Source organism: Rhea americana, unplaced genomic scaffold, assembly GCF_003343005.1.
Source record: "Rhea americana isolate MKP2758 unplaced genomic scaffold, rheAme1 scaffold_186, whole genome shotgun sequence".
Lineage (NCBI taxonomy): Eukaryota > Metazoa > Chordata > Aves > Rheiformes > Rheidae > Rhea > Rhea americana.
This window is the reverse complement of record NW_028185994.1, coordinates 1,163,783-1,186,287: the sequence shown is the minus strand read 5'-3', so window position 1 is coordinate 1,186,287 and position 22,505 is coordinate 1,163,783. Positions and strand designations below refer to the sequence as shown.

Here is a 22,505-nt window from a genome sequence, read left to right as displayed (position 1 = left end):
AAAGCTGAGATTCAAGTAGTGAACTGAGGTTGAGAGAGGGTGAGTTATACCAAATCCTCCCAAGTTTAGCTGTTCTTCCTTTCCCRTAGAAGATGAGCTAATTCCCTCAGSTTCACATTSTCCCCAGACTTCCAGGGACAAAGAGGTCTGAGTGAACTCTACATGTTGTTTGATACTGTGAGAATGTCGAGAATCTGTGCTGTGCACTGCTACATTTGAGCTACATTTTCCGGGTTGCAGCAGCAAAAAGCTGCAATGGATTTTGCGGGGAAGTACTTGCCATTTTACAAATGTGAAATGAATGCAGTATCTCTATCTCATCTTTGTATCACTTAGACCTTCAAAAGAGATAGTCAGTCAACACATTAGCAATGTGGCAGGTGGTTACTAACTGCACCTGCCTGGTGGAAAGGTCATTTCTGATTAGTGGACTGATTTAACACCTAACCTTGATGAGGGCCTCCAAAATGCTGGGCACATCTGCATGGCATACTTTATTATCATTACTGTGATAACATGCTATCTATAGGAATTCCACCATTTTCGGTTGTGGACAGAGACATCAGAGCAAATGTCAGGGTATAAGAAAGATTTCTGTTTCAGATATGTAGTTACTCCCCATGAGTAGGGGGAGGGAATTTTGTTTCCTATGATCGAATTCAGGTAGATAATGACCTTTTGCATTCCACRGACTGTAGAGATGATATAAGCAAATTTTAATTTTGTATGGGAGATATGAAAACTAAGCAGTGATGGGGAGAGCATTTTAATTTAAAAAAGCCATTTTCTGTCTGAACTTAATAATTAGATTTCACGTTGTCCTTCCATAAAGGATCTTGCTTCTCTTTAAATATGGTGTGAAAATTAATCAATTGTTTTGAACTTCAGGATGCAGGTGCACCACAAATATTCTGTAGGGAGGGCTGGAGAAGTACAGGGAACATCCTGATTAGTTGGTACAGAGTGCAAAGAAGGTGGGACATAGGCTAAGAATCTGCACACACAGATCTCTTATCTGATGGAAGGGGSTGGTGAGAGGAAGCGGCCTTTAGTGATAATGACCCAGGAGGAGTAAAAGGGTGCAATAACCCAATTTACAGTGTTTCATCTCATCAAATGATGTTTAATTTCTTTGATAATAATGAAAATAGAATTTTAAAATTTCATTCTAGGTCAATTCAAAATGAAACCATTAGTCAAAATTTCTACAACCAAGAAATGAAAAAAAAAATATTTTGGTTCATGTGAAGATGTTTAATTTCAATCTAAAATTTCATTCTCTTGAAGCTCTTAAGACTTTAAAAATCCTTAAAATTAAATTTCTAAGAAAAACATTTGAATATCAAAATGTGTAATTTCTTTTTGTCGGTGCCACTAAAATCAACAAAGTCTTAGAGTATGTCTTGTTGATTTGAAACATTGCATTTTGATGAAGAACTTTTCAGTCAGAGTTATTTGCCTGACTCTCTGAGGGACTGGACCTAGTTTTGAAGACTATAAACTTTGCTGGGCTTTTTGTGCACTGTGTCCTTGCCTCTGTGTTASTTTGTCAGGCTTATGATGGGTGTCTTTCACTTCAGTCCTTATCTCTTGGATTTTCTTACCCAAACTAGGCAGTGCTGACTACAATATGTGGTCATATAGCTCATGGACAGGAGCACTGCAGCAACAGCAAAGGTGGCACTGTGCTAACCACACAYGCAATCTTCACTTCCATGATCCTGATGTGGACACACACAGATTTGAGAGGTGGAGGCACCAAGGCAACAAGCGTGTATTTAAGATAAAAGAACAGGAGCTCTCTTCTGCATTTGTAAGAGGGAAATGGGTGCAGGCAAAATCCAGCAGAGGAGCTCTGACTTTTAGCTAACCAGAGATGAAGTCCACAGTTGAAATACATACTTAGTTTCTTAGCTAACTGACCTTAATCGGCTAGCCCGTKTCTCTGTCTTTGAGTTCGCAATTTGGCTAAGGATATGCTGTGAGGGTCTCATCAGTTCTCGCACACTTAGTCTCTTCCTCCCCTTTAGATGGAAAGGTGCAAAATCCAGCGATGGAAATCGCGCCCAGCTTAGCCTCTTGCAGATACTRCTTAGCAGACTGGCTTACACAGCCAGAGGTACCACCTTTTACCAAGATAGAGATTCAGATTTTCTGATTGAAAGTTGGAGGCATGAGCAAAGCATGTGGTACGCACTACTACAGGAAAGCAGTGAGTATGTCCAGCTAAAGGCCCTCCTTGGTCTCCCTAGACATTACCATATATAGGAATGAACATTGAAAGCAACTTATAYGTGAATAAATTATTTATCTAAGTATGCACTGGTCATCCACAGAGCTTAGGGACATATCCCCATAGTTCTTTCAAACTGAAYGAGTGTATTGATCTCCAAGAGGATCTGTCATCCAGTGCCAGGCCATCCAGGAGAAGGCCATTGGGTTAAATCTAGGATTCCACTCTTTAATGAAAGGCTATCCAGGTTGGATTCTTCCCAGTGGGATTCAAAGGCRTATTCATCATTTCTGCTAGGTTTCTTGTGTAAGTGTGAAGCGACGAACTACAACAGATAGAAATCTGCTGCATCTGCTGCAGGCTGTGAAAAGGGTTAGCCTTGGGGATCTGAATTGTGGGAGGCATAGTCTGGACTTTTGTAATATATTTTGTAAACCGTTTTATTTGTGGCTCTTAGCTTTGTTTGGCTGGCAGCTATGTGTTCCGGGTAGAGTTGAAGAGTGTAGCCTGAAGAGAGTGGCCTGAGAGGACTCCTCAGTTCTTTGGTCAAGGTGCATACTCTCATCAAATCCAGATTACAAATTAGAGTGAGAAATAGATACCCCATTTCCTGCTTTCTGCAGCCTTATTTCAGTGGGAGGACTATGGGGACTGAGTTGGGGAACATACTCCAAAAAGGGAATTGAAGATAAGTCTGGCCAAATCTAGATGATGAGACAACCAGAACCTCTGGTAAACAGAAAAGAGCTGTTAAGAGCTTAAGTCTCACGGGAAGAATGCAAAAAGTCAATATTATGCCTTGAATAAAATTATAGACTTCTGACATCTAAAGTAAAAAATGCTTTGTCGGTCTGCAACTTTGTGATGCAGACTCCATTTTTCCTGGAGACAACCCCCCCCCCCCCCCGCCCCTATTTTTAAACTGACTTCAAGTCCCATTTTTTTAATGCTATCTTTAATAATAGATAAAAATAATGTCCTGCACTTAATTCAGAAGACCTTTGCAAACCATCACTCTGTGCACTGGAGATTTGATTTTCTACAGGGCTTTCTAGGAGAATGCCATTAAAATCACTGTCATTTCCCATTTTTCTGTTTCTGACTTTACAAGCTTGAGCATCAGAGAAACTTGRGAATAGGAAGGGAACAGCCAGAGTTCAAACCGGTGTGTTTTTCTGTCTGTAGATCTGTGTTCTTCCTCCTTCTTTCTCTCACCTTGTCAGAGCTATATGGCAGCTTATAGAAAAAATAAAATTGTCCCTCCTTTCCCTGCCAAGCTAAAAATCCCACTTTTGTATTCACAGTGCAGTTATGACAAATGCATGGCTGTGTTCTGAGTGCTCTGGGAGATGTGAAAGCATGTCCAGTTGTTCTGAATACTCACATGGTGATTTGTTGGTTTGATTTCTCAGGTCGTGAATTGGCAAGCACAACCCTCCCAGGATACCCTCCTCATGTCCCCCCTGCTGGACAGGGCAGCTACTCCGCTCCAACGCTGACGGGAATGGTGCCTGGTGAGTTTTCAAAAAGGAAAAMAAAAACAAAAAGCAGACAATGTTTCAGAAAGAAAGCTTAGCACTTTATGCACGTTGTGCACTGATGCCAGCACAAGACGGAAATTACAGTGATGAAAGGAGAAGAGGAGACGTAAAGCAGTCTTAGGTGAAGAAAGGCTGGGCTCCCCAGTACTGAAGATAATCTAACCTTTTGGCTACTGAAGCAAATTACTTGCTCCGGGATGCTCAAAAAGCCTCCAGCCTCCCTTTTGTGAAGCTTGGGGGTACTTTGATTTTGGACTGTGTCAGATTTTTCCCTTTTGTCATAAGCRTTGCTATAACCCACCTCTTTTCTCTGAATGTGTCGTGTCTCCCTGTGCTGTGTTTCAGTTACGAGGTTGCTGGCAGCTGGTGGCTAGGTGTAGCCTAAAATGTCTCAGTGCAAAATTGTGGCAATCCAGATTACTCCTGGGAGATACAGAATTTTTCTCAGGACGTTTCCTGTTTATTTATGTGACTCTGTTATTCCCTTCTCCCTTCTGAGGCYTGCGGTAAGAAATGAGAGGTGGCAAACGCTGGCGTGTGGGAAATGCGTCCCTGTGCTGTCAGCCTGAACTGAGGGTGCCTGGATCTTGAAGCAGGCAGAACGAGGTCTGCGTGAACATTACGTGATCTGTGCGTTACCACRACCTGTGGGTCTGTAATGATCTGTGATCAGATGGTGATACCATGATGCTGGTAGAGAGGGTCCGTACCAGTGGGAGGTATTCCAGATCCTCTTGGAAATCAACACATTTCCTTCAGTTTGAAAGAACTATGGGGGTATGCTCCTAAGCTCTGTGGCCTTTGATAGGAACCTGACAGACACAGCTGTTTACTAGGGAAAGCGAAATTCTGAGGCCCCTCAAAAAACCACCAAATCATTAATCTAGCCTCTAGTATCGTGTGATTTAAAAAGTAATCATAACTTGAGCATTCCCCTGTTACTTTCCAAGGCTTTAAGGATTTTTGAACCAGACCTTCCGGATTCAGCAAGGTTAGAGAGTTGCTTAAAAAGAAAAAAAAAATGGAATTTCATATTTAATCATATGACTGTAGAAGGTGGTGATTTAGAAAAAAAATAAGAAAKAGGTTATCAGTCTTGATTATGTTCTATAAATTCTCTTCTACCAGTTTGCTGAGGAATTAAGAAAAAAAATAGTCATTTTAAGTGTATATTGGAGTTAAAAACTAGCTGTAGAAAATAGGTCATAGGTTATGTAGAAACTAATTTTTACCTACAAAATGTTGTCTGGGGAAGAATCGTTGTAAGGGTTCTAGATGCAGTTACATAAAGTAGCATAAAAAGTGAACACCTGAAAGCAAAACTTTTTTGAAAAGAATTTGAGGTTTGACTGTTATTTTACTCTTTCTCACAGACACACATATATATGCTGTTATTGGTAAACCTTTACACGTCGAATCCTCAGGTAGATCTCTCTTACTTCAATGCCCTAGACAACTGCTTATATGAGTTAAAGATTTGAGTTTGCATTCACTTTGTAGAATGATGCATGTTGCGATTATGCTTAGAAGATTAAGAACACCAAAATAAGTAGTCAGTCCTATCAGTTTTAGGTTAACTATGAAGGATGAATGAGTAAAAATTCTGTCACTGAACAAAAAGAATGGGTGACTAGGGCAAGCCATGATAAATAATTCTCCTTTGATAAGATACGAACTTGATGCAGACTCTAACTTCACAAAGAGTTAACTTCTTTTCCATTCCTCTGAACTCATTTCCTCCAAGACTGCAGCTGATCCTGTTGTAATATTGACAGCAAGGTTTTGCAGTGTCAGTCCTCCATGTCTTCAGCAGAGGTGTGGCTAGTCATAGTGGTCTTTGGGCTGTGTACCTGTGGGCTTCTCTCAGCTGCTGTGGACTGGTAGTCTCTGTTCCTGGACAAGGCACCTCTTCCTCTGAACCTCCACTGATAGCCCAGGTCTTCTGTGTCCAGTGAAGGAAGCTGTCCTTTTCTTGGTGGAGGCCAAGTACTGAAAGCTTTGCCCAAAGGCTTTGTAAAACATTGAATAACAGTGAATGCTGTAACATATAACATTCTGAGCAGGCCCAATCTTGGAAACTATGATTCTGGTGACTGTGACAAATCTATGCCTTTGACTCTGAAGTCTTCTCTAATGTAGCTGTCATGAAGGCAAAACATTCCAAATAAAAAACTGGGTCATGGCTGGTTCCCAGGTGATAAGAAGGGAATAGCTTTGACAAGACCTGTTGTTTAGAGTGTGCTGCATACTTTCAGAAATCAGGACCAGCTGAGCAATCAGAAATGACCAAGATTAATAATACCAGCTTGTAATTACAGCAGATAACTGTGTAGGTAGCAGAATGGCAAAAACATTACTGGTTTGAAACCTTAAAATGTCTAAACCAAGCACACTCTTACCAAGTCTCCTTGCCCTTATCAGCTTTGCAGAGGTGAGCCAGAGATCCTCTCCCCTCAGTCCTCCTTCTCTCTTGCTTTGTCCGTCCTGGGGCTAGCTCACCTTACCGATGCTTTGTGCCTCTTCCTTATTTAAGGTTCATCTCTCTGGTGAAGTGGCAGCTAAGGACGAGTACTGGGAGAGGGGGAGTCACAAGGGAAGGTCAGGCCTCCCCTGGGATCTAGGCCAGACCACTGATACTTTTAACTTAAAAAAAACCCTTGAGTGAATTTGATACATAGCTCCCAGTGAAGGTGACTATTTCGAGGCTTTTAAAAGCTTTGTGGCAATTTCACCTTCTTTCAGAGAGCATTTCATTGAAAACCTGTCTGTGAGCCCTAGTCCCTTCCCCAGTTAAGGGAAATACTTGCACTTCCTTCTTTCTTGGGGTGCTGGAGATTAAACACATTAGCAGTCGCAAAGTGTTCAGAAATACCTGACAGAGCAGCGTGGTAGAACTGTAGAAACACAGAGCTTGGCATAGCTTAGCAAGAGGAAATATAGCGAGGATTCAGTGATATGGACTCATTTGAGCTGATTTTCCTGGATAATGGATATTATTTTTAACTACACATAGACTTGTGTGACCCATTATATTGATTAACTGCACTGTTCCCCTCACCGGTTCCTTTAATAACAACCTTCTGCTCCAGCTAGTGTGAAGGTCAGGCGCAATTCCTTTAGGTTGTCCTTCTCATTTAAGTGAGAATTTGCTAACTAGCATCCAAAATACCTTCTCAGTCCTTACTTGCCTCTTGTCATTTGCAGGACCAGTTTCAGAAGCATGTTGGGAAAATCGCCACTGCCTCTTATGTGTTGGCTCAGAAATAGCTGACTGATAAAGTMTGGTATCAGGGACGCATCTTTGTGTTCTAAAATGGCCAAACTGTTGTGCCCTAGAATATATGCAGGCAGAATATTTATTTCACCAGTTCTCAAGGATTTGCTTCACAGCCTGCCAGTTTCTTCTCACTTTCCAGAGCATCTCCTAAAAATGTGCTTCTTTGATAAGACATGTAATTGTTAGCCATGGGTTACTGCTCATAATTAAGTAATTGTGTGAGTTAAGTGCTTAGAGGCGTGGTAGAAATGTACACGTGATAAGACATGATGTTTTGTTGCATGCCCATTCCTCTTGACTTTGTTTATGCTACTGCAAATAACCAGGTCCCCAGTAACATTCTTGATATTTTTAAGAAATGCATGCATGCAGGGAAAGGGAAACCTTGCTGCTTGGGAGTTTCCAGTAGGGAACAGGAGCCACGTGGATTTGGCTTCTTGCTCTATTCTTGTGTCTTCTCTAACATCCATGCCTTTCTATGTGAATGGGAAAGGCTTCTTCCCTATTCTTGTCAGCCTATACTCCTCTTGCTCTCCAGCAAGGATGAACAGAGGAATATTACCTCACTACACCTCTGTGCCTGGCAGAAAAACCCTGATGTATACTCTTAGATTTCCTCCTTTTCTTCTTTGCAAATCCTGGGCCTTAAAGCATCTACAGGGAATTTCCTTTTTCGTGTGGCTCATGAAGATCTATCTTGGCTCAGAGAAAGAATTAATCAATTTTCTCTGAAGAAAAAAATGATCAAATACATTACTTCAGTTTCAGTCTAGAGCTGTACAAAATGAAAGCTAATAGGATTGAGACTCCCACATGCACTGCTCCTCTGTTGGTTTCTGGCACAATTGGTACTGSCTGCTGCATTTCAATGGCTGTCATTTCTAGAAAAGTGACTAATGAAGAGCGAACCAAAAAGCATGGCCGTTTCAGCATATCATACAGTCCTCTGATGGCACAGGGCAGAGCACGCAAATGTGGTACATGGGCACACAGCACACATACAGGGTAGGGCTGGCAGGAGCCAAGCAGGCAGCTGTTGCAGYGGCTGAGATGCTTAGAGCAGCTGGACTGGAGTAACTTCTTTACTGCCCAGGGATCTAGATCCCTGACCTTGGAAATGTCAACCGTTTGAGAGACTTAGACTAGTGGTTTGTCATTCATCAGAATGTATCACTGCTTAGTTTAACTTTACTAATGTTCCTATCCCCAAAGCTTTGTGGGCTCCAATTAAGAGTTCTCAAAGAAAGTGAAATTTTCTCCTTGGTAGACTGGCCACTTTGAAGGACAAGTTCAAATGAAGAATGCTCTGACTGGTCAACAGCCTTTGGCTTGTGCTAAAGCACCGCCAAGTTCTTCAGTGTGCCTACATCACGATGCACTGCCCTGGTGAACCCGGACTCCTAGGAGAAATTGTTCTGCATTGTGTTCTGACAGCTGAGTATTARCAGAGCTTTACACTGCTACGGCCAGGAACTGTGGCTCTGTTGCTTAAATCTGTACAACTCATTTCTCTCTTTCTGAAAGATGGAGTGCTTCTCCACTGCTGACAAGCAAATTAGGGTCAATAGCTGACAACTATTGAAGTCACTTGGATGTCTGGCAGAGATTTCAAAAGATATTGGTTCGACCTGTTTGATATTCTGGCCTTACAGTAAGTCCAACTGTGGGTATTTCGTGAACATCACAGCTTCTGTGAGGTCTACTAAGTGGGAACAAAAGGAGTAACAAAGTCGCAAGTCGCCCCACCTCCCCAGCTTCACTCTTTGAAGATGCCCTGCTGGCTTTGGTCTTTGATTCAGCCAAAATCAGTGTCAGTAAGACTTCAGACCACCATAAAATGTTAAATAACAGACTTCTGCATCTTGCAGAAAGAGCACATTTTCCCCTGCTCTTTACAAGTCTTGTATGTTATGATCTGACCAATAGAAAGCAGAGTGAAGAATACTGAATTCTTTCATGTAGCACATGCTATTTGCATTACAGCAGGAACCTACCAGTGARAATACATCTGCTCTGTACTTGCACTCCTATATACTTACGTGAAAGCACTGGAGGTTGTTTGGATGACTTTGTGAAAAGTGCTCGGTTCTTGTTCCAAGTAGCAAGTTCTGAGGAAACGCTTGTAAATTGCTAAACAAAGGAAATGTGGGCCTGATGCTGAATGCAAGGGTGAATCTGTGAGAGCAGAAACATATAAGATTGAGGTASTAAATGTCTTTTCTGTTTAGTCTTCACTAGCAAGGTGTCCCAGGCCTCTGTGTTTAAAAGCAGGATTTAAGAAAGAGAAGAGCTATCAGCACTAGATGAGGATTGTGTTAGAGATTCAAGAACAAGACCCAGAGTACTGCAGGGGGCAAACCTGGGACCTGTCCTGCTTAATATCTTTATCAATGGCCTTCAAGGGGCAATGGAGCACACTCTTTCCAAGTTTGCAGATTGTACCAAAATATGGGGTGCTGTCAAAATGCCTGAGGTCCCTTCCAACCTAAATTATCCTATCATCCTATGAGTCTATGTTTTGATTATTGCACCACTGAAAATAGACCACAGAATTAGAAATTCGTATGCTTCTGTCTCATATTAATAACAGTCATGAAGACAATGAACCTCTAAAAGAAGGAAGGAGCACTGGAACAGGTTACCCAGAGAGGCTGTGGAGTCTCCTTCTCTGGACATGGTCCTGTGCAACGGGCTAGAGGTGACTCTTCTTGAGCAGTGGAGTTGGATGAGGTGATCCCCAGAAGTCCCTTCCAATCTCAACCATTCTGTAATTCTCTGATTCTGTGAGGAAGATGAGTTTTCCTCTGGAAATCAGTTATGCTAGCAGTGCGTGCAGAGTGCACAAATGTGATAACTCTGACCTAGACTGGAAGCACTTTTATATAAGATAATATATCATCCACAGAGGCAGGAGGGAGCAGCTAGGGCACAGGACAGTGTCTAATATTTATTATATTGAGATCATTCACCTGGGTTACTGTGTGTTCCTGTGCTTTGTGACTGAACCTGYGTGGGTCAGCTCTTCCTTTGGGAGGTCAGAATTGAAAGAGGGTCAAACATAAAATTAGTAACTTGATATGAGTGACTTCACTGTTCCTGCATTTATTCGAAGCAAGGAAAAGATCTGTAGCTTCCCTGTAGCATCTGTTGTATGAAATGATAGGATCCTCAGATCAACCACTCTAAGCTGTCCTAACCATCCTGCATTCTTGGCCTATGGATAGCGACAACTCTTCATACTGAGCAACTCTGGAAGAATTTGCCCAAAAGGGACGTTTCTTTTTCATCCTCATTGCATAGTGCCTTATGCTCTGAAGCATGAGAGTATATATCCCTTATAAATGTTGATTTTTTCTAAAGTAACTCTCTGAATGTTCTCATTATCTGTTCAGAGGTTTAACCACTACTGCTTCCTACTAAATCCTTGCTACCAGTATTACCTCCAAGTAGTAAATTCCGCAGGTTAATGATGTGCAATATGTGGAAATGATGGTTTCATTTTGATATTATTGCTATTGTTTGTTCATACTTGAGCAGGAGGGTTGGACTAGGGCTGGACTAGAGTTGATCTGCAGAGGTCCATTTCAACCTCAACCGTTCTGTGATTCTGTGATGCTGTGGTGACAGCCYTTACAGTGGCCAGTCATAGTGGGGCAGAGGGAAATGTGGGGAACTGTGCCAGGGCTGCAGCTTGTATTCCTGCTTTAAAGATTAGCAGCTCAGGAGCTCAGAAKAATGAAAAAGGATTTACCAGACTGCAGCAGCCTCATGATGAAGGCCTGACATGTCTGCCTAGACCTCTTACACACAGCATTTTAAAACATGAGTGCTTCTTTTGTGACTATTTTACATATACTGATTCCTTCACTTAAATAGCCCCGGGTTAGCTCTGAGACTTGGTAGCAATGTGAGTTTTGCTGTGTGCAGAAAAGAGAGTGGAAGTTTGCCCTGGAACTACAGTTAGCCTCCTGCACCTCACTCCTGTTCTTGCTCTCTTTACTCCTAAAGGCCCCCGTTTCTGTCTCTGATTTCATGGGGTAACCAGAGGGAGYAGGCAGGGCTCACTTGCGACAGTTCTCCTAAAAGAATACTGTTCTCTGTCTGCAGGATGGAAATGGTAATTCCTTATGATGGGGAKGTGACCCAGAAACAGTTAGCAGGGAGGAGGGCAATCGCGCCCCAGTCTTCTCTTCCTCAGCCTATCTGATATGCACTTTCTGCCTCCTGGGTGCACCTCTGAGCCATTTCCACTTCCTTGTCGGCTCGGAGTAGACAGTAGGTCATGGCTCTGTTCACACTCCCAAAAGAGTGAGAGTAAGGGGACAGGTTGGGCTGGAGAGTACAGTATGTTCATGCTTGAGAAAACCGTTTGTACTTCAGGGCTTAGAGTGTTCACTTGCCCATACTACGAATCTTCTATTACTGTAATTTAATTGGAAAAAGATTATGTTTAAATACTGATGCTTATTCATTTAAAYATTTATTCCAGTTCTCGTTTTAGAGGTGCTCAGACAACAGCCCTTGCGACTCTCTGTTTTTTAAGTCTTTTTTTTCCTACTTTTCCCTTCTGCTCTTCTTTGGGGAGGAATTCTTAGCTCATCTCTCATGTCTTCCTTTCCACTGGACTGTCATTCACATTGTCCTCCTGGGGCTCTGAGCACAGGGTGACAGGAAAGGGTAGACTGTCTGGAATAGAGATGCTGAAAATATAGTCATTAATGGGACTCTTGAAACCCAGATGTCCTTTCTGAACACCGGTAATTTGTTTTTAATGAAAAACCATGCAGTGACCCTGAACAAATGAATTTCCTTTATATGAAGTCTATGTGTAATTATCCGACTAAAGGGACCTGAAAACAGTGTCATTCAAAATGGGGCTTTAGGAAAAAAAAAAGCATAAAAATAATAATGGTGCCATTAACAACATTTTATTTAAAAGAAGATGTTAGTTCTAACACACAAAACAGAAAAGGATGATGTTCAGAAACCAGGTGTGTAGTTTTCCAAAGAACTTTTTCCTGTAATTAGCTACAAAAACTGTGTATGGGTTAGATACTAATGCAGAGAGAGAACTTAGATTGTATTAGTTCTCCCTGTTTAGGCTATTTGTCTGACCTAAGCCTGCAGGGGAAAACAGCCTCTCTCCCAACCACCTTGAAACAGAATGTATAGCAACTTCTGTATAAAGTACAGAGATATAACTATTGTATCACAGCTGGGATCAAAAAGGCAAGTATTAAGATTTAGTAGGTTCTAAATAAAGCCTTTAGGGATTGTTTATTTTATTTTATTTTCCCTAGGGAGCCTGAAGATTTTAGTCAAGGTTATTATCATGAGTTTACGTTATTTATTCTGGTTTTGCGTACAGACACTGCCTCCGTCAAAGTTTTGTGATAACATTTTGTAATTTCCTGACATGGAGCAGTAAATATTTGAAAGCAAGCTAGCTGGGAGGTAAAACACTTAGAAGTAGAGACTGAGAAAGAAAATTACAGTATGTAGCACAGTAGAGGGAGTCAGGTCAAGAAAACCTAAACCACGTTTTCTTCTGATTTACAGCATAAGGCTAAAAATTTTTGGTAACTGAAAGGACTCTTGATTTAGACCTGTAAATCAAGTGAGAGGAAAATCAGGCTTTTAATAAAAAAAAAAAAAAAAAGCTTAATATTCCTCTGTGAAAAGTTTGTAAAATCTCCATGAAATCCAAAGATGATTTCTAAATCTATTAACTATCTCATCTGCTTTGTGCTCTGATTTGTGTCAGCGAATCTTTTCTCTGTTCTGRTTATGGTCACTTGTTTGTGCCAGTATCATGACTTTTTGCAGCTTCAGTATGAAGCAGGTCTTACTATATTTCTATTTCTAGTATCTACTCCCACTACAGACATTGTTAATAATATTAACATATATGAGGACGAGGACTAGGTCTGCAACATGATGATGAGATGAACCATCTTTCTCATTCATCTCCCGACTTTATTGACATGACTCAACTACTCATGCTCAGCATTGGGAAGCAACTTATGGACATGATGGCCGCTTCCCCACCACTGTCTTGGCCCTGAGTGTTCCTATGATCTTGCGTTTGGAAGTCTAATTTGTGTTCACTTCTGAGAGGTGAAGGCTACCCCAACCTCTGCTTTGTAGAGCCAAGTCTGACCTAAAGGTAGCAGGTGACAAGGGAAGGTTCCCATTGGCATCAGTGGGTTTTGGACTAGCCTCTGTGTCACTAGATGCTGCTGCTTGTGTGGTACAGCAGTGCATCTGAGAGCTTGTCTTGCCTCCTAYGGCTGCAACCTTTGTGTGTATCCAGCTATCTCAGGCAGCTGTTGATGTTTAGCTGATGCTAAAAATTCAACTACAGAACACAGAGCAAGTGACAAAACTCAATGGCAATATCAACAAGCTTAGCACCTGCATATGGTCAGTCTTAAAACAAAAAGAGGCAGATTTTCTTCATATTCTGCACTCAGGAATATCTCTTATGGGAGGTACTATCTGTAAGGTCTTTAGGGCCAGCACATGGCTTTTCCTCTTGCTGCTGAAGGAGTACGCAGTGTTGCCTGCACGTTCAGGCTGAAATTCTAACACTGCTGAGGTTCMTGGCAAGGTGCTTTTGGTATTGAGGCCACTCCAGGCCTCTCATACCCTGACTCTCAGCCTGAGAATCCACTGGTCTGATGCTCTCAGGTGTGAGTGTGGTGCCACTTGACAGAAGAGGGRTCTTTGTGCACTCAGCTCCTGTGGGGGATGAGATCCTTAGCTTTCCATGACAGGTGGAAGCACACTGGAACAGTGGCTGCTTCTGAAAACTCTTAATGAACCAGAAACCTGTRTGCTTCCACGTGCCCTCCTGTCCAGCCCAACAGGCCAGGACTGTTAGGGGTCAAAATAAGAATGTTTAACAATGCATTTTTTCACACCCTGAAAGGCCAGATTGTTTCAGAAAAGCATATAAAATCTGGATCATTCATTTTTACTGTTAATCTTCTACAACATAGATGGATTTTGATCGGGCAGAGGGAGTGTCCTGAGAAATCTGTTGTGTTTTCTCTGAGCAGCTGGAAATCTACATTCCAGACTGTGCACTTGGATAGCTTTCCTGAAATTAGTCTGTGGCTGCCTGAGGATCTTGTCTTCATTCATGAAYGAGCTCACAGTTCATTCTGTGAATGTCATGCAGCTCGAATCCGGTCATCATCCAGAACTCCCCAGAAAAATGCACATTCCTCCAGATGCACACGAAACTGTTTCAGTGTCCACCACTAAAACTAGATGAACCACTTCAAAGGATAGAAAGTACTGACATTTGGTACAGGGGCGTGTGTCTTTTTCTGGTATTTTTTTTTAGATCATGTGTAAGACTATAAAGGTCTCTCTCTACTCTTCTGTAATCTTAAAATACAAATCCTAGGAAAGGTTCTTTGCAAATCATGAAACAAGTAATGTGCCATTGCAAATGTCTTAGGGCAATACTATATTGCAAATAAACTGATTCCTTTCATTAATAATGAAGCAGTTAAATGTTTTTCCACTGCTCTTGTGTATCATGAACAAGTGGCCACTAGTATCGTGGAAGCCTAACAAAACATATTGGTGTTCATCGTTTAGGAAAATAATTACTGCACTTGCATAGCAGACAGATAAAAAGTTTGTATTAATTTCAATATGATGTTGTCAGATAYTATTTCATTACATTGATTTAGAAATTATGTTGGAGAGAGTAAGAAAGTGAAATGTTTGAACAGGAAAAGCCAACAGTCTCTAGCTCTACTGTTCCCAAACATGTCTCTTTCTTACAGACCGGACTCTCAGCTGGGTTCAATTAATCTAGACCCGCTGACTTTCAAGGCACTTTCCTGCTTTACAGCAGCTGAGAATGTATTCCCAAGTGTTTAACGTATGATCGAGCTAGTCTAGTCTTCTGTACTGGTTTACTTTGTGCCAACCGTATTTTCCTCCCCCTCCCTTTAAAGTGAAACGTTATGCATATCTAAACACAAGTAAGCAAGGCAAAGTGTGTATAAACAAAAGCTTCCATATTTAGAAGTGAGGAGAAGGAGGAAAACATATTGTATTGCTCCACTCTTCAGAAATTTCTATGCATTTGTAATAACAAAATTACCATAATTTGCTCGTTAACGCAGCTAGATCAGTCAAGCATTGTTCCAAACAAGCGGAGGCTGCTTTTTGCTCTAGGTCTGCCAGTGAGTTAAGCACAGGGAGAATTAGCATGCAAATAGCCCTAATTCGGCAGTCAAGCTGTCAGATTTACATTCAGTCGCTTGTTTCGTTTGAAATCCCTGACAGGAGCGGCTTATGCAATCCCACCCTCAAGTGGATCCAGCCAGAAGAGGCACCAAGGGGGCACTTCCTGAGTGACAGTTTGGCTAGTTTCAGTCAAATAGATCAGTCACATCACCTGGTAACAGTGTACAGCTACTCCGGGGGGCCTGCAGGGATGGGGAAGATACGGGGGGTTATGGTTTCCAGCCTGACCTGGCCACCAAAACTTTCCCCACCCCGTTAAAAGCTTGCAACGCAGAGCTTCAGGCTCCTGCRGGTAACTAAACAATTTCTTTGAAAMGCTGCCTTTAGGGTAAAGGAGTGTATCAAATGGTTTTTATATTCAGATATTGATTTTCAAGGTAAGCCACTGCTTGCTGGAAAAAGACTKCTTGCTGAGGAGTGTTTAATGTTGATGGACAAAAGCCAGTCTTTATAATCATTTCTTCTTGTACTTTGCCTGAGACTCCCAGCTCGTTTGTGTTTATTGAACTCATGTAGCATAGCTGTAGAGGCTGTAATGCTGGACAAAACAAACAGCACACCATGGTTGGCAGAACTTGGCTATTCTGTGCAAGTACATGTCTTCTACTTTMTTCCAGAGTCATCTGCTGCCAGTACAAAATGAGAAGGAGGGAAGYAGGGTATGTTCGGTGCTTGATCTTGATTCCAGAGCTAGCTTTATTTTCCAGATCTGATAAACTGCAGTAAAACAAGCATATTTGAAAGAATTCTGACTTSTTCTGTTATACAAGGCTAAATCCTGCGTCTTCCAGGCCTGGGAAAAACAGCAGGACCTGTGCATCTTCGTTTCTTGTCTCTGTGCACTGARTTGAAGTATCCAGAAAGAGATACTGGCAGCAGTCTGAAATAGAGGCTGTTTCCTGCTGACAGTTCATTCRGTGTTGTAAGTCTGACTCATTGCCCATCTTTAAATAACACTTGTGACTATAACAGCAACAACAAAATTTTGGAAAGTCTGTTGCCACTAGTGTTGTTTTCTGACATTACAAAACGGTTTCCTATCCTCTACAAGCCAGCTGGTTTTGGGTCCCGTTGTGCTGGGCACATTGCAAACACAGCAAACGTAAGTCTCTGCCGCAGGGTACCTGCAGCTAGAATTTTAAAAATAAGTCGCTTATAGGTGACATGTGCTAGAATTTTGTTCTGTGCTCATTGACTGAGTTAGTCCTTTGGGACCTGACATCGGGGAACTGCCTGAAATGGCTTATGACAAGCACCCATAACGGTGTTGGCCATTTAGCTCTCAGTCAGCTCATCATTCACCCCTGGGCAGAGCTCTGTGCGTTCCTGCTGCTCTTCCGTATGAAGGGCCACTCCTCCTCCTCACCTTCCTGGTGTGTCCTTCCTAAAGAGCCTGTAGCCATCCATGACAGCCTTCCAGTCATGTGATCTGCCCCACCAGGTCTCCCTACGCCCACAGAGATCACGCTCTGCACGCATATCTCTAATTCAACCTGTTTCTTCTCCATGCTGCATGCACTGGTGACCAGGGACTTCAGAGAGGTAGCTTAGCCTGCTGATTTCCCAGAGGCAGTGCAAGGGATTTCCCTTATCTTGTAGGCATTTTCTTGCCTAAACTCTCCCCTTCTCCTGTCTTCGCTCATTTTAAGTCCTCTCTATCAGGATGGCCAGCCTGTTGGCATAAACGTGTGTGCTCTGCTTAGTGAGGTGGATCACATCTCTCCCAAGTAGTTGTCAGTCTTCAGACAGGGTCCCATGGTCATAGAAACCAAAACCCTGCTGCCGGCACCAGCTGTGCAGCCAGCTTGCCATATCCATCTACTCCACCTCCCATCCTTCCTTTCCCTTCACTATCAGGATTGAAGAGAAAATGGCCTGGGCCCCACACTCCTGACAACTGCCCCCAGAGCTCTGCARTCACCTTTGATACTTTCCAAGTTGCCGGCGGCAGTATCATCAATGCCCACACGAAAAAGCTGCAGCGGGTAATAGTAAGAGGGGTGAACAAGCTTCAGCAGTCTTTCCATAACATTGCAGATTAGAGACTCAGTCAAGCAGCAAATATTTAGATGACAAGTCAGGTCAGCAGACGTGCTCTTCTGTCCCCTGCAGCAGGGAATCACCCAGTACTATCACTTGTTGCTTACTCTGGGTGCTCTTATGTAGCTTAGGGTCTGCTGGCACAGATGTTTTGTCCAAAAGCATGTCCAGCTCCTCCTCAGCTTGAAGGGCGTTGCACCTACTCTGTAGCTGCAAGCCTTCAGGAGGAGCAGGAGCCTTTCTCCTCAYATGAGAAATCAYCAGCTTCCAACCTTCGCCTTCCTCGTTATTTGCACTTCGTGCCCCACAAGGCGCAGACTCCTCCTATGTCTCCACTGTGGTTGGGGGAGTGGGACTTCTGAAACTTCTAAGCACGTGTAAATGTTTTACATAAAAGAAGAAGCTACAGGTTTATGGACTCAGTGGAGTAGGTARTGTATAGTTAGGAGAAGAAATGCTTGCTGTATAAGTGAAAGAGAGGGGCCTAGGATGAAGAAGCTGCTCTGTATTCTTTACCCCACATGAAAATTGAAAAGTGCCAGTTCAGCAAAAGATTGTCTAATGTTTGATCGTGCGTGTTTATTGGAATGAGGCAACTTAACGCCAGCACGTGGCAAGGAGCTGTTTGCATGGAACCTGACYGTGGCAGGATGTCCTCAGAGCATGGATGCCTGCCGGGAGGAAGTGCTGCAGAGTGCGCGATGTCTTTGAGCAGTGGTCCATTTAAGAAACTATTTTAACCAYAATATGAAGCTTCCCGTCAGTCCTCACTTTCTAATCTTATGTCCTTGTTCTCGGCACAATTTTTGGCTGGGTCACTTGGAGCAAGCCAGACCAGATGGATCACCGATATTATCCTGAAGTTGCTTTCGTGACAAAACATTTGCCAGCTGCACGACTACCCTGTGGGAGGCCCAAGACTCACACACTTTTGAAGGCTGACATCCTTTCTTCTACATTAAAAGGATGACTGTAATTTGATGTAAAATCAAAGCATTGTAGTGAAAATCAAATGAGAAATTATYTTCTGTTATTCAAGAACTGATTTCCATTGTGTTTGGTGTCTAGAAAGAAAAAAAATGACACTGCTGCTAGAGCCATGTCTCTGTATTTCTGAGCTTGTATGAGCTCACTCCTATAACAGAAAGAACCAGAAGGGAGAAGTTTACCATACTGRCTTACTTTGACTGCAGTTCAGAGATAGTCTTCTAGTTGAAGCCTGAAATTTAGCTGAAAATTCAGGCTTGCTGGAAGACAAGTTAAGATGCAGAGATTCTGAGCTTCGCAGCCTTGTTCACTCACTAGAAGGCTTAGAAGAAGGTGCAGTCTTTTCCTGTCTTTGTGGGTGCTGCCACCAAGACAGAAAGTGCAGGAACTGGGCATAACCTTGGACAGCCAGAGCAGCTAAACCAACTGAAGTTCAGCAGTGACCTACCTCCAGGATTGTCTAAAATGGTTACCAAGGAAAGGAGGACATTGGTGGGATATCTGAGATCATACCGGCTTCTGAAGCTGTTCCTTGAGTAATGCAGATTCCTTCTATCTTTGTTCAGGCCTGCAGTTATTATTTTACTGAAGCTCTCTTCCATGTTAACAACAATGTACCTTTATCAAGCTATCAAAATGTGTAATTTTCAGATTTGAGAATTCTGATTTCCACATTATAACTACATTATTGTAGATCATAACATAATAACTACTTCCAATTTTAGTTAAATTACTCGTATAACTTCTGAAAGTAACTACACGATAGTAGTTACATTACTGATATGAATGCAAAAATTGCGGTAAAGCCTAAAATCAGAATGAAACATGGAGTGGAATATTTTCAATTGASCTCAAAACAACCTTTCAATTAAAAAGTTTAGAAAATTTCATTCTGCAGGATATTTATGGGCACTTTTTACCTCAGTCTGTGATAAAACCCAAGTTTTAAGGCTTGATATTTTCTRCAGGATGGAAAGTCTCCTTTTCACCTTGCACTACAGCCTGAAGTAAATGCTGGCTAATTTAGAGCAGAGGAAATGAAACAGTGTATGTTGTAATACACTTGCAGGCTACAAAAGCACAGATTTGTAAACGCGTAGGTGCAAGCGTGGAGAATGTATTCTCTGTGACACTGTAAGTGGAAAGATGGCATCCCATGCCTCTCATCTTTTCTTGATTCAGAATGAAAAGGACTTTCACAAAGATCAAAGTTAGCCCCAAGGACTTTAAAAGAGATGTAAACTTTTCTGGGTAGTAAATAGTCGGTATGGCACGCTTGCTGGTGATCTGTGGCCGGAACAACTGTACATGTCCTTGAGAAGAGTTGCACAGAAATGAACTTTGCTCCCAGCCCCACATACTACAGAAGATGCRCGGTGGCCCTATGCATCGTAAGTGTGCTTAACTTTCTTTGGTAGCCACTGCAGTCCATATTCTCACTTTCGCATTCACCTGGAATCCTAAAACACTGTGTACTGGTTTCTAGCTAGAAAAGGCAGACGTCTCTGTGGGAGGGGAACCTAGAAAGTGAAAAGACAAATGCCTCATCATCATTAATTGCAATGCGATGGTCTGTGCAGCAGAGTTGATCCGTGATCCTCTTGGTATAGGGAAATAAATCTTTCTTAATGTAGTTCCAATATGGTTGCTCTGTGGCACCACCTACCTTTGTTGTATTAAAGTTAAACACCTTTGTGTACAAAAGTTTAAAGTGCATAGCTAAAACCTATGTGCTTGCAATAATTACGGATGTAAATCTTTTTGTCTTCCTGCGAAGACTGGGTGAGGTATTTCATAAATATGTCAGAAGCAGCATTAAAATTTTATGGCAGGCAGCACGGGTCGAGAATAGTACAGTGACTTCACAGCAAGGTACGTCCACCTTAACCCACAACTCATTAGTCATTGATGGGGTTTCTGTGCCTTGTAGCTTCTTGGAAATGAGGTAGCATTAAAAAAAATCTGCATGTTACTGACTTTTTAAATATTAGAATCTACTCAGAGTCATTAAAAATAAAAGCATACATCTTTGACCAGGTACAATTTAATATAAAAATAGGAGAAGGAGGAAATACTGTTCAAATTCTATAATAATATGTAAAAAATGTAACAAGCAAAATTGTTACAAGCTAATTAGCAGTCTTAACGTGACAGGGAACTTTGGAGAGATGTTATCTGATCATGATCAAATGCATCTCGGTTACCACTAGTAATAAACTACTTAACTCTATTTTTGCAATAAGACAGACAAGTGCTGTCATGGTACAGTAAATTTTGATGCTCTAGTTCAGAAAAATTTAGCCAGCTGCTAAGACTTTTGAAAACATGTGTGTTAAAGTTTGGGTGGTGATTGCGCATGTATGGTTTATTCAAGGGTTGATCAGTGAGTAAAAGACTGCAGAAACAAGTTGTGCTTATGTGCTTCTGATAAGTATATGTTTACGGACAGAAGGAGTTACAGRTGGTGATAATCTATTGATCTGTTGAATTCTAACGATGCGTTACTGCTCTCTATAAAGGTTTCATTAAAGTAAGCGATGTCCAAGCTAAACGACTAAAGAATAGGTACATATCTTTGTGTGTGCACCTGCAGGTCTCTCTAGACTCTGTGTGTACGTGTGTGCTGTACTTCTGCATGTGGACTTCTGTTTCTGCACCCTGAGTGCATCGAGGAGGAAACAGTTACACACCATACCACTCTRCACATCAGAAAAAAATATGAATTGAATAAGTAATTTGAAAATGAAACTAACAAAAACCTCCAGAGTTTCTGACTGGCAGAAGAAGGCAAGAAAAGTGCAAGGTCAATAGGCACTTTAACATTGTTTAGGCAGGGAGATGGCAGGGATATTTTTCTCTGATTCTCCCCAAATAGGTACAGATAGGAACCACTGATATTGCATTTTTTTTTCATAAGCTTTACTTATATATGTACAAGTAGAATTACTGACTAGCAAAACCTAAAATACATCTTATTGGAGTGGAAAATACATGTGTTRCAGAAATATTAAAGCTGGAAAGGGCTGTCTAAATCTATCCTTTGCCATCACATTCAGAGACTTCTGAGAAACTTTATTTATTTATTTATTTATTYTTGGTTCAGCCTTGAATACCTTATTGTTAATTCCCAATAGACCTTCAGCACTTAAYGCAAGCAGCTTGAATTACCCCTTTCTGAATCTTTTGCAGATGCAAGTATCCCTAAAGATAAGGGCTTTGACAAATACTGTTCTAGGTGGCTAAGGAGCCCATGTCCCTGTGGCTGTAAGGTGGCTGTAGTAACGTCTGCACTACTCTGGGTGGAAGTCGTAATGATAATCTGGGGCTACCGTGACACACTTTAGGATGGTTACAACAGTACGAAGCTCAGAGCAGGCTGCCAGCTCAGAAACTGAGGGAATATTCCAGGGGTCAATCAGGTGGGTACTGCCATGGGTGGGATCAGCTGTCCCAAGCAGTGACTATGTCCCCTTCAGCCTGACTTTGACCGTGGCTGCAATAAGCAGCTTGGTTTTCAACAGCTCTGACATGCGTTCAGCAGAGCCATAGCTGTTTTGTTTTCCAGAGTAGTCTGCTGTCCTGAGCACCCACCTATGCCTAGAAGCCACCTAAAGGCTTCCCAGTGCCCACGTGCAGTTGATGAGTATGTGTCAACCTACACACTAGTAGGCACAGACCTTAYGACCCTTGTAAAAGCAGAATTTTGCCACCTGCATCATTTAGACCTTTTAGGCAGATTGCTATGATGATGTCCTTAGATAATTAAGCATAAAGGGAATAGGATGCATTCTGTGATTGCAGCCAGCAAGTTGTTCCTCTCATTTTTAGGTGAGAAATGAGCTTTAAGAAGCAAAAGCTGTTTTATACTTTCCAATCATTAAGGACTGATTCTTCAGATTCTTTCAAATAGAGTATTAAGGGTGTAACAGAGTGAAAGCAGAATGCTGCTTACCCTGGTGATAACAGTAATTAACGATTTTTGAAACATTTTCTGTTTTTTTTCTTTTTTCTTTCTTTCTTTCTTTGTTTCTTTCTTTCCTTCCTTCCTTCCTTCCTTCCTTCCTTCCTTCCTTCCTTCTTTCCTTCTTTCCTTCTTTCCTTCTTTCCTTCTTTCTTTCTTTCTTTTTTTCCTGAAGTGCAACACAGACACTGTCTG

General features: G+C 41.9%; 1 protein-coding gene across 1 annotated transcript in view; it reads left to right on the top strand.

The window, feature by feature from the left end:
• The window catches only part of PAX5 (paired box 5), a 168,534-nt gene that overhangs the window by 124,884 nt on the left and 21,145 nt on the right, over nucleotides 1-22,505 (top strand). Inside the window, exon 11 of the mRNA XM_085302123.1 lies at nucleotides 3,646-3,747. Within this exon, the coding sequence (XP_085158249.1) occupies nucleotides 3,646-3,747 (102 nt within the window). The remainder of the gene's footprint in view (nucleotides 1-3,645; nucleotides 3,748-22,505) is intronic.